The sequence below is a fragment of the Macaca mulatta genome, chromosome 7, assembly GCF_049350105.2.
Source record: "Macaca mulatta isolate MMU2019108-1 chromosome 7, T2T-MMU8v2.0, whole genome shotgun sequence".
In the NCBI taxonomy this organism is placed as follows: domain Eukaryota; kingdom Metazoa; phylum Chordata; class Mammalia; order Primates; family Cercopithecidae; genus Macaca; species Macaca mulatta.
In genome coordinates this window covers 165,358,544-165,372,562 of record NC_133412.1, presented here as the reverse complement: position 1 = coordinate 165,372,562, position 14,019 = coordinate 165,358,544, and the positions used below count along the sequence as shown (strand labels likewise).

The 14,019-nt window shown below is 45.0% G+C and overlaps 2 protein-coding genes across 3 annotated transcripts in view; one reads left to right on the top strand and one right to left on the bottom strand.

Annotated features, from left to right (window-relative positions):
• Positions 1-3,471, bottom strand: part of CPSF2 (cleavage and polyadenylation specific factor 2) — a 42,953-nt gene extending 39,482 nt beyond the window's left edge. Inside the window, exon 1 of one of the 2 annotated variants that reach the window (XM_028850234.2) lies at positions 3,104-3,471. The gene's annotated coding sequence lies outside the window, so the exon portion shown is untranslated. 2 annotated transcript variants of the gene reach the window in all.
• NDUFB1 (NADH:ubiquinone oxidoreductase subunit B1) lies at positions 3,460-9,719 on the top strand. The gene is given in 4 exon segments (XM_015144392.3): positions 3,460-3,760; positions 3,763-3,807; positions 7,899-8,043; positions 9,611-9,719. Coding segments are annotated over 4 exon segments (312 nt in total). The 5' UTR covers positions 3,460-3,675; the 3' UTR covers positions 9,648-9,719.
• Positions 9,720-14,019: the final 4,300 nt, after the last annotated feature.

The window sequence follows — 14,019 nt, the reverse complement described above, 5'->3', positions numbered from 1 at the left end:
GGTAATTCTGTATTTTGGGGATATTAGCTGGTGCGTATGATTGATAAGATGATACAGAAAGCAGGGTGATAAAAAGAGAAAGTATTTAGTGGACCACTCCCTCCTAACTTTGCTGATTCTACCTTGAGACCAAATTTCTTCAGTCTCAAATTGTATTTTACAGCTCTGCGACATGAATATATTAGTTGTTATCTAAGTAACCAAGGCTTGGAATGCTACATGCTGATTCTTCATTTCTGGGACAGTCTATTATTACCACCTCCTGATTATTCTTCCCTCAGCAACGCTTTGCATATCATTCTCTTTCTATCCCTACTGCCAGTACCCTAATACAGGAAGGGCCTCACTACCTTATGTTTGGGTTTCTCAGTTTCTCTGCCTCCTTTCCTCCCTTCATCCAACCTAAACATCGCTACCAGATTCATCTTCAGAAATACCCTGCACATATTACCCCTTGCTCAGAAATCTTTGAAGGCTTCTTACTGCTTGAGAAAAGACAAACCAAATGCCTTAACTGGCAATGGAGGTTGCCAGGAAGCCACCCTGACATCACTGCTCAATGTCTTTGGGCCCAGCTCATATTCCACCTCCTTACAAATTCCCACATCTAGTCTAGACTAGAACAGCTCTGTCAACAGACATATAATGCATGCCACAAATGTACGTTTAAATTTCTTCGTGGTGACATGGAAAAGTGAAAAAGAAACAGGTGAATTTTAATGTATTTTATTTAACCCAGTAGAACCAAAATATTATTTCAACATATAATGTTGAATATTTTACATTTTCATATTAAATCTTCAAAATCCACTGTGTATTTTATATTTACAGCACATTTCAATTAGACTAACCACATCTGAAGTGCTCAGTAGCTACATGTGGCTAGTGACTACTATAACAGTGCAGATCTAGACTCCAGACCATAAAAATCAATGCTTTACACTATAGAGCATTGTGTTGTCACCCCTAAAGTGCAGGTTGGCACCATCGTATGTTTGTGTGCATGTCTCAGACTAAGTTTTAATAGTATTGCCAACCATTTATTCTCCCAGAATAAAAACTCAAGTCACCTTCTTACCATTAACTTAGCAGTCAGCAGGTGAATCCCATTTGACATTTACTTAGTGTCTCTCTGACCTCCTTTATGTCCTGCCTCCATGGAGGCCCTCATTGCCTTACCTGAATGATTGCCAATTTCCTTTCATCTAGTTTTTCTGTTCCCAGTTGATCCTCTATATAGCTGTCAGAGACCATCCTAAAAAAACAAATACCCTCCTGCTCACTCCTTGCACAAAATATCCACTGGATTCCTGCTAACTACTGAATAAAATCTAAACTCCCTATTGGAAATCAAGATCCTTCACAAGCTGATCTTAACCTACCTCTTGCTTCACCAATCACTCATGCACTAAATGCTCAAGCAGGTTGATTATCCCACTCTCCCTAAGTATGCTAAAGCTTCTCAAAGCTCTATATTCCTGTACTGAATCCCGAAATTACCTTCTCCTTTTGAGCTCAGCAAATTCCTTTTGATGCTACATGACCCAACTCACATATTTACTCCTTTATAAAGCCTTTTTGTTGCCCTAACCCAAGTTATTTTGTTATAAAGCGGGCACATAAAGTATTTGAATGGATTTTCAATGTATAGAGGAGTAAAAGTGATCATCGTTGTATATCCAATACCCAATATCTCACAGTTACTTGCCCTCTCAATAATGATCGTGCATGTTGCCGGGCGCAGTGGCTTGCGCCTGTAATCTCAACACTTTGGGAGGCCGAGGAAGGCCGATCGCTTGAGCTCAGGAGTTCCAGACCAGCCTGGGCAACATGGCAAAACCCCATTTCTACTAAAAACGCAAAAAAGTAGCCGGGCGCGGTGGCTGCGCTGGTGACCCCAGCTACTTGGGAGGCTGAGGTGGGAGGATTGCTTGAGCCCGGGAGGCGGAAGTTGCAGTGAGCTGAGATGGCACCACTGCACTCCAGCCTGGGGGACAGAGCGAGACCCCGTCTCAAATAATAAATCAGCTGGGCGCGGTGGCTCACGCCTGTAATCCCGGCACTTTGGGAGGCCGAGGCGGGCGGATCATCCTGGCCAACAAGGTAAAACCCTGTCTCTACTAAAACTACAAAAATTAGCCGGGCGTGGTGGTGCGCGCCTGTACTCCTAGCTACTCGTGACTCTTGAGGCAGGAGAATCACTTGAACCCGGGAGGCAGAGGTGGCAGTGCCTCGAGAATCGTGACACTGTACTCCAGCCTGCGCAACAGAGCGAGATTCCTTCTCAAAAATAAAAAATAAAAAATCATGACCGTGCATGTTGATGACAACTAAGGTGAACTAAGCAAAATCCAAGGGAAAACAGAGGAGTTTGGGTTAGCCCTGGAACTCACTGAGTGGGGAAGTCTCTTTCCTGTCAGTTGAGGGAAAGCAGCAATTTCATACTGGGGCTGCAAGGCCGGGCATGGTGGCTCACGCCTGTAATCCCAGCATAGGCCAAAATGGGAGGTTCTCTTGAGCCCAGGAGTTCGACACCAGCCTGGGCAACATAGTGAAACCCCGTCTCTATTTAAAAAAAAAAAAAAAAAGAAGAAGAAAAAAGAAAGGAAAAAAAGGGGTTAAAGGGATTGTAAAATTAAAAATTAGGGGATGGGTATAAATGATAGCTCAGGTTCGCCTGGTCACAGGAGGCCAGACTTGCCGGGGTTACAGTCTGACCTCTTGTTTTCTAAAGAGCACGTAAAACAGTACGAAGTCAAAAAAGAATTATAACTTCACAGTGATAGTGGAAGCGCTGGGGGGGCAATGGCGGGAGGGCGCGAAGGGCCGAGACCCTTTTAGTACAGCGTGGTACAAACATCCTAAAGGTCTCTGGAGTCGATGAACTAAAAGGACGCCTACGCGGTGCCCAGAGCTTAGTAACCTCGTGGTCTCTCAACCCAAAACGACGGGAAGAGCCCGAGCGGGGGAGGCTGAGAACGCCGTAGCCACGAGGCTAAGCAGCTAAAGCTGGCGTCGGCTTAACTCCTCCAGCGCCAAGAGATGAAAGGGTAAGCAGAGGGAAGCAGAAAGGAGGAAAGAAGATCCCGGGAGGGAACCGTACGAGCTGCCGCAAAACAGCTGGGAGCTTGAAACCCATGGAGAAGTCACTTCTCTTTCCCTCGCTGACCACTTCTGCCAGGAACGACAGGGACAGTCGCAGCCGAAGCGGCAGGGGCGAGTCCTTGGGGGAGACCGGGTCGGAGTCGGGGCCCGGCGCTCCCGGAGGGCCAGTGACGCCGCCTTCCCCCGCCAGAGGCTTACTCCTTTCTCCCGCCCTCACTTGCCTCGTCAGGCCTCCCCCAACGCCGTCCACTGCCCTTCCCAACCCCTAAGCGAATCCAGGTTCAAGAGGTGGAAAAGCCGATGCTGGCTTAGCAGCGCGGGGCACTACCGGCCGGCAGAAGCCCCCCCAGCGGCGGCCGCCATTTTGGAGCTGGAGGCGAGCGGTGTAAACGAGGAGGACCCAGGGCGAGACCATCTCCGGGGGGGTGGGCACGGGGCTGTGGGAAGGCGACGGCGCTCATACCTGCACGCCTCGTCTGAGTGTAGCGAAATTGTATTCAGAAATTATTGATAATGTTTGGAAGCTAAAAAAAAAAAAAAAGGAGTCAACCTTGAGGAGGAAGAAGTAGTATGATTTGCTGGCGTCACCCCTCTGCTCCGTGCCGGCGCGGCGAATGGCAGGTCCCGAGGTCGCAGCTTCCACTGGCGCGGGTGGCTGAGTTGCCCTTGGTCTCGGGGTCCCTGTTGGCACTGAGGCTGCAGGTGGGTCTGGGGAGCCTGGGGGGCCGCCGCGCCGCGGATCACGGCGAGGGTGACGGGGAGGGTTCTAGGCAGGCCCTCGGTGCTGTGCGTGTGTGGAGGGGTGGTCTGAGCTTCCCCGGGGCTTCCGAGCGAAGGTGACGGGAAAGGAAAATGGAGTTTTCTTCGGGTGGAGGATGGGATTTCCGGGCCGGAGCTTTTGGAATGGGTTTTCTGAGGCTGTTATAACAGGAAAACGTCCGTAGAGATGTGACCCAGTGACCGCCCGCTAGCCGGTATCCCATGCCTGGCCTGAAGCAGGGAAGACGCTGGCTGCCTCCCCTCCCCAAGCAGCTTACGTTCATATAAGTCCTAGCCTTCTGTCTCCTCGCTAACCTCGCTCTCTTCCAAACCGCAAATCCTCTTGAGCCGACACCGTTGCACCAAAATGATGCGCTTACCCTTTTGGTTTGCTTTTTTATTTTTATTTTTGAGACAGAGGTTCACTCTTGTCACCCAGGCTGGAGTGCAATGGCGCAATCTCCGCTCACTCCAACCTCCGCCTCCCGGGTTCAAGCGATTGTCCCGTCTCAGCCTCTCAAGTAGCTAGGTTTACAGGCGCCCGCCACCACACCCGACTAATTTTTTGTATATTTAGTAGAGACGGGGGTTTCACTATGTTGGCCAGACTGGTCTCGAACTCCTGATCTCGTGATCCAACCGCCTCAGCCTCCCAAAGTGCTAGTATTACAGGCGTGAGCCAGCACACCTGGCCGACCTTGCCTTTTAAAAGAAAAACGTATGGCCAGGCGCGGTGGCTCACGCCTGTAATCCCAGCACTTTGGAAGCCCGAGGTGACCGGATGAAGAGGTCAGGAGTTCGAGACCAGCCTGGCCAACAGTGAAACCCCGTCGCTACTTAAAAATACAAAAATTAGCCGGGCATGGTGGCACGTGCCTGTAGTCCCAGCTACTCGGAAGGCTGAGGCAAGAAAATCACTTAAACCTGGGAGGCAGAGGTTGCAGTGAGCTGTAGTTGTACCACTGCACTCCAGCCTGGGCCACAGAGTGAGAATCTGTCTCAAAAAAAAAAAGCCGGGCGCGGTGGCTCACGCTTGTAATCCCAGCACTTTGGGAGGCCTAGGCGGGTGCACCACGTGAGGTCGGGAATTCAAGACCAGCCTGACCAACATGGAGAAACCCCGTCTCTAACAAAAATACAAAATTAGCTGGGCATGGTGGCGCATACTTGTGATCCCAGCTACTCAGGAGGCTGAGGCAGGAGAATCCCTTGAATCCGAGAGGCGGAGGTTGCGGTGAGCCAAGATCGCGCCATTGCACTCCAGCCTGGGCAACAAGAGCGAAACTCCGTCTCAAAATAAAAAAGAAAAAAAAAGGAAAGAAAAATGTGTGAATTGTATAACTGCCAATCAGTGTCAGAGGAGAGGCAGAAATTCAGTCTACATAGGCCTAGCAGAGCTTAGTGCTAAGCAGTTTTGTTGGCAATAATGTATTGTCTTTCTAGGATGTTGTCATATGTCTTCTCAGTCACTGTACATGATTTATTAGGTTAGGTCCAAATGCACACAGGTGTATTTTGAATTCATCTGTATGCACGAATTTTTATAGGAAATTGGCAATCCAACTATGTTTTTATTGAATTAGTGCAATTTATTTTCCACCTGATGACCATTACAGGTTCAGCATCCCTGATCAGAATATTGGAAATCCAAAATGCCCCCAAATGTGAAACTTGGGGCCACAAGTTTGAGACCAGCCTGGGCAACATAGCAAGATCTTGTGTCTACAAATTTTTTTAAGGATTTTTTAAAATTAACACCTGTAGCTCCAGCTTCTCAGGAGGTTGAGGTGGGAAGATCACTTGAGCTCAGGAGTTCAGGACTGCAGTGGACTATGATAACTCCACTGCACTCCATCCTAGGTGACAGAGCAAGACTATCTAAAAAAAAAACAAGTTTCATATAAGATTGCCTTCAGGCTGTGTGTATAAGGTATATGTAAAGCCCAAATGGAGTTTATGTTTAAATTCGGTCCTATCCCCAAGATAGCTCATTATGTGTATGCAAATATTTCAAAATCTGAAAAAATCCAAAACACTTCGGGTTCCAAGCATTTCGGATAAGGAAAAACCTGTAGTTCTATTCCTCCTCATCTACCTTCTGGACACTCAGCATTTAAAAGCTTTTAAGTACCATAAACATCAATTCAGGAAGGGGTTTCTTAGGCATGAGCTATATAATAGGAGCCAGAGCTGTAGAGTGAAGCTGAATTTGAACTGCAGCTCTATACTTAATAGTATTTGGATTAAGCTGTTTTCTTATCTGTAAAATGTAAATAATAGTTAATTCACATTACGTATAGAAATATATGGCTCTGGTACCTAGTAACCTAGTAGTCTTTTTTGTTTGTTTGTTTTTGTTTTGAGACAGCATCTTGCTCTGTTGTCCAGGCTAGAGTACAGTGGTGTGATCTCAGCTCACTGCAACCTCCGTCTCTTGGGCTCAAGCAATCTTCCCACCTCAGCCTCCCAAGTAGCTGGGACTACAGGCATATACTAGCACACCCAGCCAATTTTTTTATTTTTTGTAGAGACACGGTCTTCCATGTTAACCAGGCTAGTCTCAAACTCCTAGGCTCAAGTGATCCATCCGCCTTAGCCTCCCAAAGTGCTGGGGTTGCAGGCATGAGCTACCTAGTAGTCACACTATAAAAGTAAGTTTTCTTCTCCCTTTACCTTGTTTTTTTGGTTTTTTTTTGTTTTTTGTTTTTTTTTTCTGAGACAGTCTTGCTCTATCCCCCAGTCGGGAGTGTAGTGGCATCATCTCAGCTCACTGCAACCTCTGCTTCCCGAGTTCAAGCGATTCTCCTGCCTCAGCCTCCCGAGTAGCTGGGATTACAGGCATGCACCACTATGCCCAGCTGATTTTTGTATTTTTAGTAGAGATGGGGTTTCACCATGTTGGCCAGGCTGGTCTCGAACTCCTGACCTTGTCCTTCTGCCTCAGCCTCCCAAAGTGCTGGGATTACAGGCATGAACCACCACACCTGGCCCTTTTACCTTTTTTAGATTAATCTATATTCATATCTACAGTGACATTATTGAATATAGTTTTTTTTTCCTCTCATATCTTTTTTCTTTCTAAATTTAGTTTTCAGTAATTACAGCTTTACCTAAAGAATTCCACTTTTGGCAAAATTGTATTAAATTTGTTTTTGCATTGCGAGAGGTTCTAAATATGTTTTACACATGTAAAAGTTCTAAATGAGAGCCAGGTGCAGTGGTGCATGCCTATAGTCCCAGCTACTTGGAAGGCTAAGGCAGGAGGAATACTTGAGCCCGGGAGTTGAGAGCTATAGTGCCTGTGAATAGCCACTGCCCTCCAGCCTGGGCAACATAGCAAGACCTCATCTCTTTTATAAGAAAAAGTTCCAAAACAACATGAGGAGGATGCAAACAATCAGCTATTGCAGGCAGAATGTTTTACATACCCTCTCTGTTTCTCTGCTCTGTATCGTATCACATCACTATTGAAGCTAGTAGTAAAATTTAATAAGTAGACTCAGTGCAGTGTAATTTTATATTAATCATTGTCCCGTGTGTAATCTTCATCAATTAGATTTTTAAGTATTATACAATATTCTGATGCCAGGCAAACAAAGAGGCTTATTAGGCTTTTAACATCTATTACATCTATGTCTATTATCTTCCTGTTTCAGATGCAGTTTATTTATTTTATTGAGACGGAGTCTTGCTCTGTTGCCCAGGCTGAAGTACAGTGGCATGATCTTGGCTCACTGCAACCTCTGCCTCCTAGGCTCAAGCAATTCTCCTGTCTCAGCCTCTCCAGTAGTTGGGATGACAGATGCGCACCACCACACCCGGCTAATTTTTGTACTTTTAGTAGAGATGGGGTTTTGCCATGTTGGCCAGGCTGGTCTCGAACTTCTGATCTCAAGTGATCTGCCCACTTCAGCATCCCAAAGTGCTAGGATTACAGGCATGAACCACCGTGCCCAGCCCAGATGCAATTTAAAAGCTATTTCAAAGAAAACAAAAAAAGCAGTTGTATTTCTGATAATTTTTTTTTCTTTTAGCTATCATGGTGAACTTACTTCAGATTGTGCGGGACCACTGGGTTCATGTTCTTGTCCCTATGGGATTTGTCATTGGATGTTATTTAGACAGAAAGAATGATGAACGGCTAACTGCCTTCCGGAACAAGAGTGCGTTATTTAAAAGGTTAGTCTGCATGTTTTTAAACCAGCAATTGGGCCGGGCGTGGTGGCTCAAGCCTGTAATCCCAGCACTTTGGGAGGCCGAGACGGGCAGATCACGAGGTCAGGAGATCGAGACCATCCTGGCTAACACGGTGAAACCCCGTCTCTACTAAAAAATACAAAAAACTAGCCGGGCGCGGTGGCGGGCGCCTGTAGTCCCAACTACTCGGGAGGCTGAGGCAGGAGAATGGCGTGAACCCGGGAGGCGGAGCTTGCAGTGAGCTGAGATCCGGCCACTGCACTCCAGCCTGGGCGGCAGAGCGAGACTCCGTCTCAAAAAAAAAAAAAAAAAAAAAAACCAGCAATTGGCCAAATTTGGGGAATATTCTTTTTTATATGTGCCAAAAATAAATAGAAGGGGTAATTTTTCCCCCTTGAGGACTTAGATTCAAATGATGCTGTTTTTAGTCTTGTTTGTTATTGAATCCTTGGATAAAACAATATGATTACCTCTAGAATGTAAAGTGTTCATTTAATGAATAGGCTGTTTCAGGTCTTTGAAAGTATCTTTTTTTTTAATTCAAAGTGCATTTTAATACAGCCACAGTTTAAAAGTAGCTGACCAAAGCCTAGCTTATATTACAGCTTCCACATATATTGTCATATATTGTCTTAAGACATGCTGTAGCTGAGAGAAATAGTAATAATAGCAGCTAGGCGCTGTGTTCTTAGCAACACTACCTGACAGCTTTAGACCTGGTGGTAGAGTGATAGCAGCTGGCAGCTGCCTGGTCCCATTATGCCTTAGAGATGGCTCCTCTGGCAGCAGAGAGTTCCCGTTAGTAAGACAGGATGCCTGCCAGTGGGCATACAGCTGGGTAGGAGGAAGCTTGAGGGGCAAGAGAAGTGAGCAGCATCCACAGTGGGTATGGAGAGATGGTAGAGGTGATTCACAAATCAGGGATTTCAAGAAAGAGAAAATAAGCTGGAAAGGGTTTAGAAAACATTTTGAATGAACTCACTGAGCAGAGATAATAGCTTTCATATAAACTAAGTAATCACAATTCTTTAACCCAGAAAAATGAAGCTGACAATATGGTAAAAGTTAAAGTCATGAATAAAAAGAATAAATATGATGAATTTAATATGTAAGTTTTTTAAACGGATCAGTGTAATAGAAAATAAAATATTGGCTGGGTGCGGTGGCTCACACCTGTAATCCTAGCACTTTGGGAGGCTGAGGCAGGCGGATCCCTTGAGGTCAGGAGTTCGAGACCAGCCTGGCCAACATGGTGGAACCGCGTCTCTACCAAAAATATAAAAAATTAGCTTGGTGTGGTGGTGTACAGCTGTAATCCCTGCTACTCAGGAGGGTGAGGCAGGATAATTGCTTGAACCCAGGAGGTGGAGTTTGCAGTGAGCCGAGATCGTGCCACTGCACTCCAGCCTGGGCTACAGAGCCAGACTCCATTTCAAAAAAAAAAAGAAAATGAAATATTGAAATCATGTTCTTCTGACTTCCCCTTTTATGTCTTATCAAAGTTTTATTTACAGTTTTTCCATTTCTTCCTTTTTTGCTTTTCACACAGGGAATTGCGACCCAATGAAGAAGTTACCTGGAAGTGAAGAGTCTGGCTGAACTATCGAATGCTCACATTTTAAACTTCTGAGAGAAATAAAAACGTGAAGAATCGGAAATGTCTTTCTTTTCATGCCTCTTAACAAAATCTTAAATGTACAATACAGTATTGTCAACTATAAGCACAGTGTTGTACAGCAAATGTCTAGCACTTACCTTGCATAATTGAAACTTCATGCCCATTAATTAGCCATTTCCCATTTCTGCCCTCCCCACTCCAGGCCCTGGTAACCACCATTCTACTCTATGAGTTTGACTACCTTAGATAACTCATGGAATGTTACATGGAATCATGCAGTATTTGTCCTGTGATTGGCTTATTTTGCTTAGCACAATGTTTTCAGAGTTCATCCATGTTGTTACATATTGCAGGATTTCTTTCTTTTTGAAGGCTGAATAATGGTTCATTGCATGTATTTTCTGTATCTGTTCATCCATTGATGGACATTTAGGTTATTTCCTCATCATGGCTGTTGTTAACAATGGTACAATGAATGTGAGGGTCCACATATCTCTATGTGATTTCAATTCTTTTGGATAAATACCCAGATACTGGATTGCTGAATCATATGGTAGTCTCTTTTTAATTTTTTAGTTTTTTTAAAAATAATAACTATCATAACAGATGTGAAGTGGCAGCTCATTGTGGTTCAAATCATATACTTTTAAATTGTACAGATATAGTACAAGAGTTACAAAAAGCCACACACAAAAAAAGTATAACCTCTTGAGGTACTAGTTACTGGGACGATTCTAAAAAACACCAGCAGGCCGGCAAGGTGGCTCATGTCTGCAATCCTAGCACTTTGGGAGGCCAAGGTGGGCAGATGGCTTGAGCCCGGGAGTTCGAGACCAGCCTGGAAAACATGGCAAGACCCCGTCTCTACTAAAAATACAAAAATTACCTGGGGTGTGGTGGGGTACACCTGTAGTCCCAGCTACTCAGGAGGCTGAGGTGGGAGGTCACCTGAGCCTGTGGAGGATGAGGCTGCAATGAGCTGTGATCGTGCCACTGCACTCCAGTCTGGAAGACACAGGGAGCCCCTGTGTCAAAAAATAAGATAAAATATAAAATAAAAACAATAGAGAAGTAAATAAACTGTATCTTTTAAAAATATTCCTTTGCCTTCAATATATGAAAGCAGATTGATGGGCCAGGCGCAGTGGCTCAAGCCTGTAATCCCAGCACTTTGGGAGGCTGAGGTGGGCAGATCATGAGGTCAGGAGATCAAGACCATCCTGGCTAACACGGTGAAACCCCATCTCTACTAAAAATACAAAAAAATTAGTCAGGTGTGGTGGCGAGTGCCTGTAGTCCCAGCTATTCAGGCGGCTGAGGCAGGAGAATGGCGTGAACCCGGGAGGCAGAGCTTGCAGTGAGCCGAGATGGCGCCACTGCACTCCAGCCTGGGCAACAGAGCGAGACTCCGTCTCAAAAAAGAAAAAAAGCAGATTGATGAATAATACTTGAAAAATCTGTAATCAATTTGAGGAGCAGAATATTTTTAGAAAGGACAAAAATAGCACTAATCAGAAACATTAGGTTGTATTTCTTTTGTTTTCTTTGGTTTGTTTCAAGCATATATACTTTATTGAGAGCAATATTACACCTAAGTCTTTTGTCCTTAAGGGATATATGGAGAGTTTCAACACAATGCTGTTGTATGTATTTTTTTCTACCTCCCTTTCCTGGAAATATGTGTAGTATTTTTTATGAAACATAAATTGCTAATGCCAACATCTGTAATAGTAAATTGGATTCTCTCTTGATTCATTTTTTATGACACAATATCATCAAGATTAGTTACCAATTTTTAAAAACATGGCTGGGCACAGTGACTCCCCTGTAATCCCAGCACTTTGGGAGACCGAGGTGGGTGGATTATTTGAGGTCAGGAGTTTGAGACCAACCTTGCCAATATGGTGAAACCCCATCTCTACTAAAGATACAAAAATTAGGCATCGTGGTGCATCCCTGTAATCCCAGCTACTTAGGAGGCTGAGGCAGGAGAATTGCTTGAACCTGGGAGGCAGAGGTTGGCAGTGAGCCAAGATTGCGCCACTACACTCCAGCGTGGGCAATAGAGTGAGACCCGTCATAAATAAATAAAATAAATAGCCAAGTTCTACTACCTCTTCTTGGAAGCCACATTTTATTAAATTTGTTTTAGGTAGGATTGAATTTAGGAGGAGTAAGATTACAGTGAAACAATACCCTTTAGTTACTGCTGATTTGTGTTGCAAGTCCGAATACTTAATACGCATAATTTTTAAAATGCCCAACATTTGAAATTCTGTTAAAGTATTTCGTCTTGGGTAACAAAATTCATGCCAGTTTGGATTTAATAGGTACAGTGTTCAAGAAGATGGAAATATCTCTATGCAATGTCTCTTGTTAACACGAGATTTTTTTTTTCTTTTTCTTTTTTTTTTTTTTGAGACAGAGTCTCACTCTGTCACCCAGGCTGGAGTGCAGTGGCACGATCTTGGCTTACTGTAACCTCTGTCTCCCAGTTTCACACCATTGTTCTGCTTCAGCCTCCCAAGTAGCTGGGACTACAGGCGCCCGCCACCACGCCCGGCTAACTTTTGTATTTTTAATGGAGATGGGTTTTCACCGTGTTAGCCAGGCTGGTCTTGATCTCCTGACCTTGTGATCCGCCCGCATTGGCCTTCCAAAGTGCTGGGATTACAGGTGTGAGCCACCGCGCTTAGCCTTTTCTTTTTTTTTTTGAGATGGAATTTCACTCTGTCACCCAGGCTCAAGTGCAATTGCGTGATCTGGGCTTACTGCAACCTCTGCCTCCCAGGTTGAAGTGATTCTCCTGCCTCAACCTCCCGAGTAGCTGGGATTACAGGCATATGCCACCACACCCAGCTAATTTTGTATTTTTAGTAGAGATCGGGTTTTTCCATGTTGACTAGTCTGGTCTCGAACTCCCGACCTCAGGTGATCTGCCTGCCTCGGCCTCCCAAAGTGCTAGGATTTGAGCCACCATGCCTGGCCAACACAAGCTTTCAATGAAGATTAGACAAAAGGTGAGTAGCCTAAGATGACATAGGAAGTGTACTAGAAGTGCATCTATTTGGTCTTTTCTGTCTCCATGAAGTCTTTCCTGATTAGCTCAGTAACTTCTCTCTCTGCTACTGAATTATTGGTATTTTTTTGTACCAGTCAATCAAAAAAAACTTCATGCATTAATTCATTGCTCTGTAGTAACCCTTGACCTAAAGAGTAAGATTCGTGCACTTTGGAAGGCCGAGGCAGGCAGATCATGAGGTCAGGAGATCAAGACCATCCTGGGTAACATGGTGAAACCCACTCTCTACTAAAAATACAAAAAAATTAGCCAGGCATGGTGGTGGGCGCCTATAGTCCCAGCTACTCGGGAGGCTGAGGCAGGAGAATGGCTTGAACCCAGGAGGCGGAGGTTGCAGTGAGCCGAGATGGTACCACTGCACTCTAGCCTGGGTGACAGAGCAAGACTCTGTCTCAAAAAAAAAAAAAAGTAAGATTCCTCTGCCCCTCAAAAGCTGCTAGTTCAGTAGTATATAAAGTAATACTTCCAGTATGATGTAATGGTGCTTTAACGTAGGCATGCTCAAGGTGTAGCGGTGGCACAAAAGACTTTTCCTTAGTGAACTTTCCAGAAGTAAAAGGAAGAAGCTAGTATGACTAGAGTCTGGAGTGACTGGGGCAGAGAGAATCTGGGGAGAACAGAACAGGACAGGTGGTTGATCCAGATCACAGAGCTTTTCAGGCCAGCAATAGGATGGCAATAGGAAGTCACTGAAGGAATTTTTTTTTTTTTTTTTTGAGGCAGAGTCTCACTTTATTGCCCAGTCTGGAGTGCACTGGTGCAATCTCGTCTCACTGCAACCTCTGCTGCCCAGGTTCAAGCATTCTCCTGCCTCAGCCTCCCGAGTAGCTGGTTTTACAGGTGCCCACCACAACGCCCAGCTAATTTTTGTATTTTTAGTAGAGATGGGGTTTCACCATGTTGGCCAAGCTGGTCTTGAACTCTTGACCTCAGGTGATCCACCCGCCTCGGCCTCCCAAAGTGCTGGGATTACAGGCATGAGCCACTGCACCCAGCCGTCACTGAAGGATTTTGAAGTAAGAGTTGTGTAATTATTTAAGAATCCCTGCCAATGTAAGTCCCCTGAAGGTGAGACTGTCTGTCTTTTTCATGGTTATAGTCCCAGGGCCTGATACACAGTTATACTTGTTAAACGAAAGAAAATCTTGTACGATTTGCATTTTTGGAAGATCACTGACAGCACCATGAATTAGACCTATTGAGACTGGAATCAGAAGACCAATTCAAAGATCCTTGGACTGGACTACACAAGATAGCA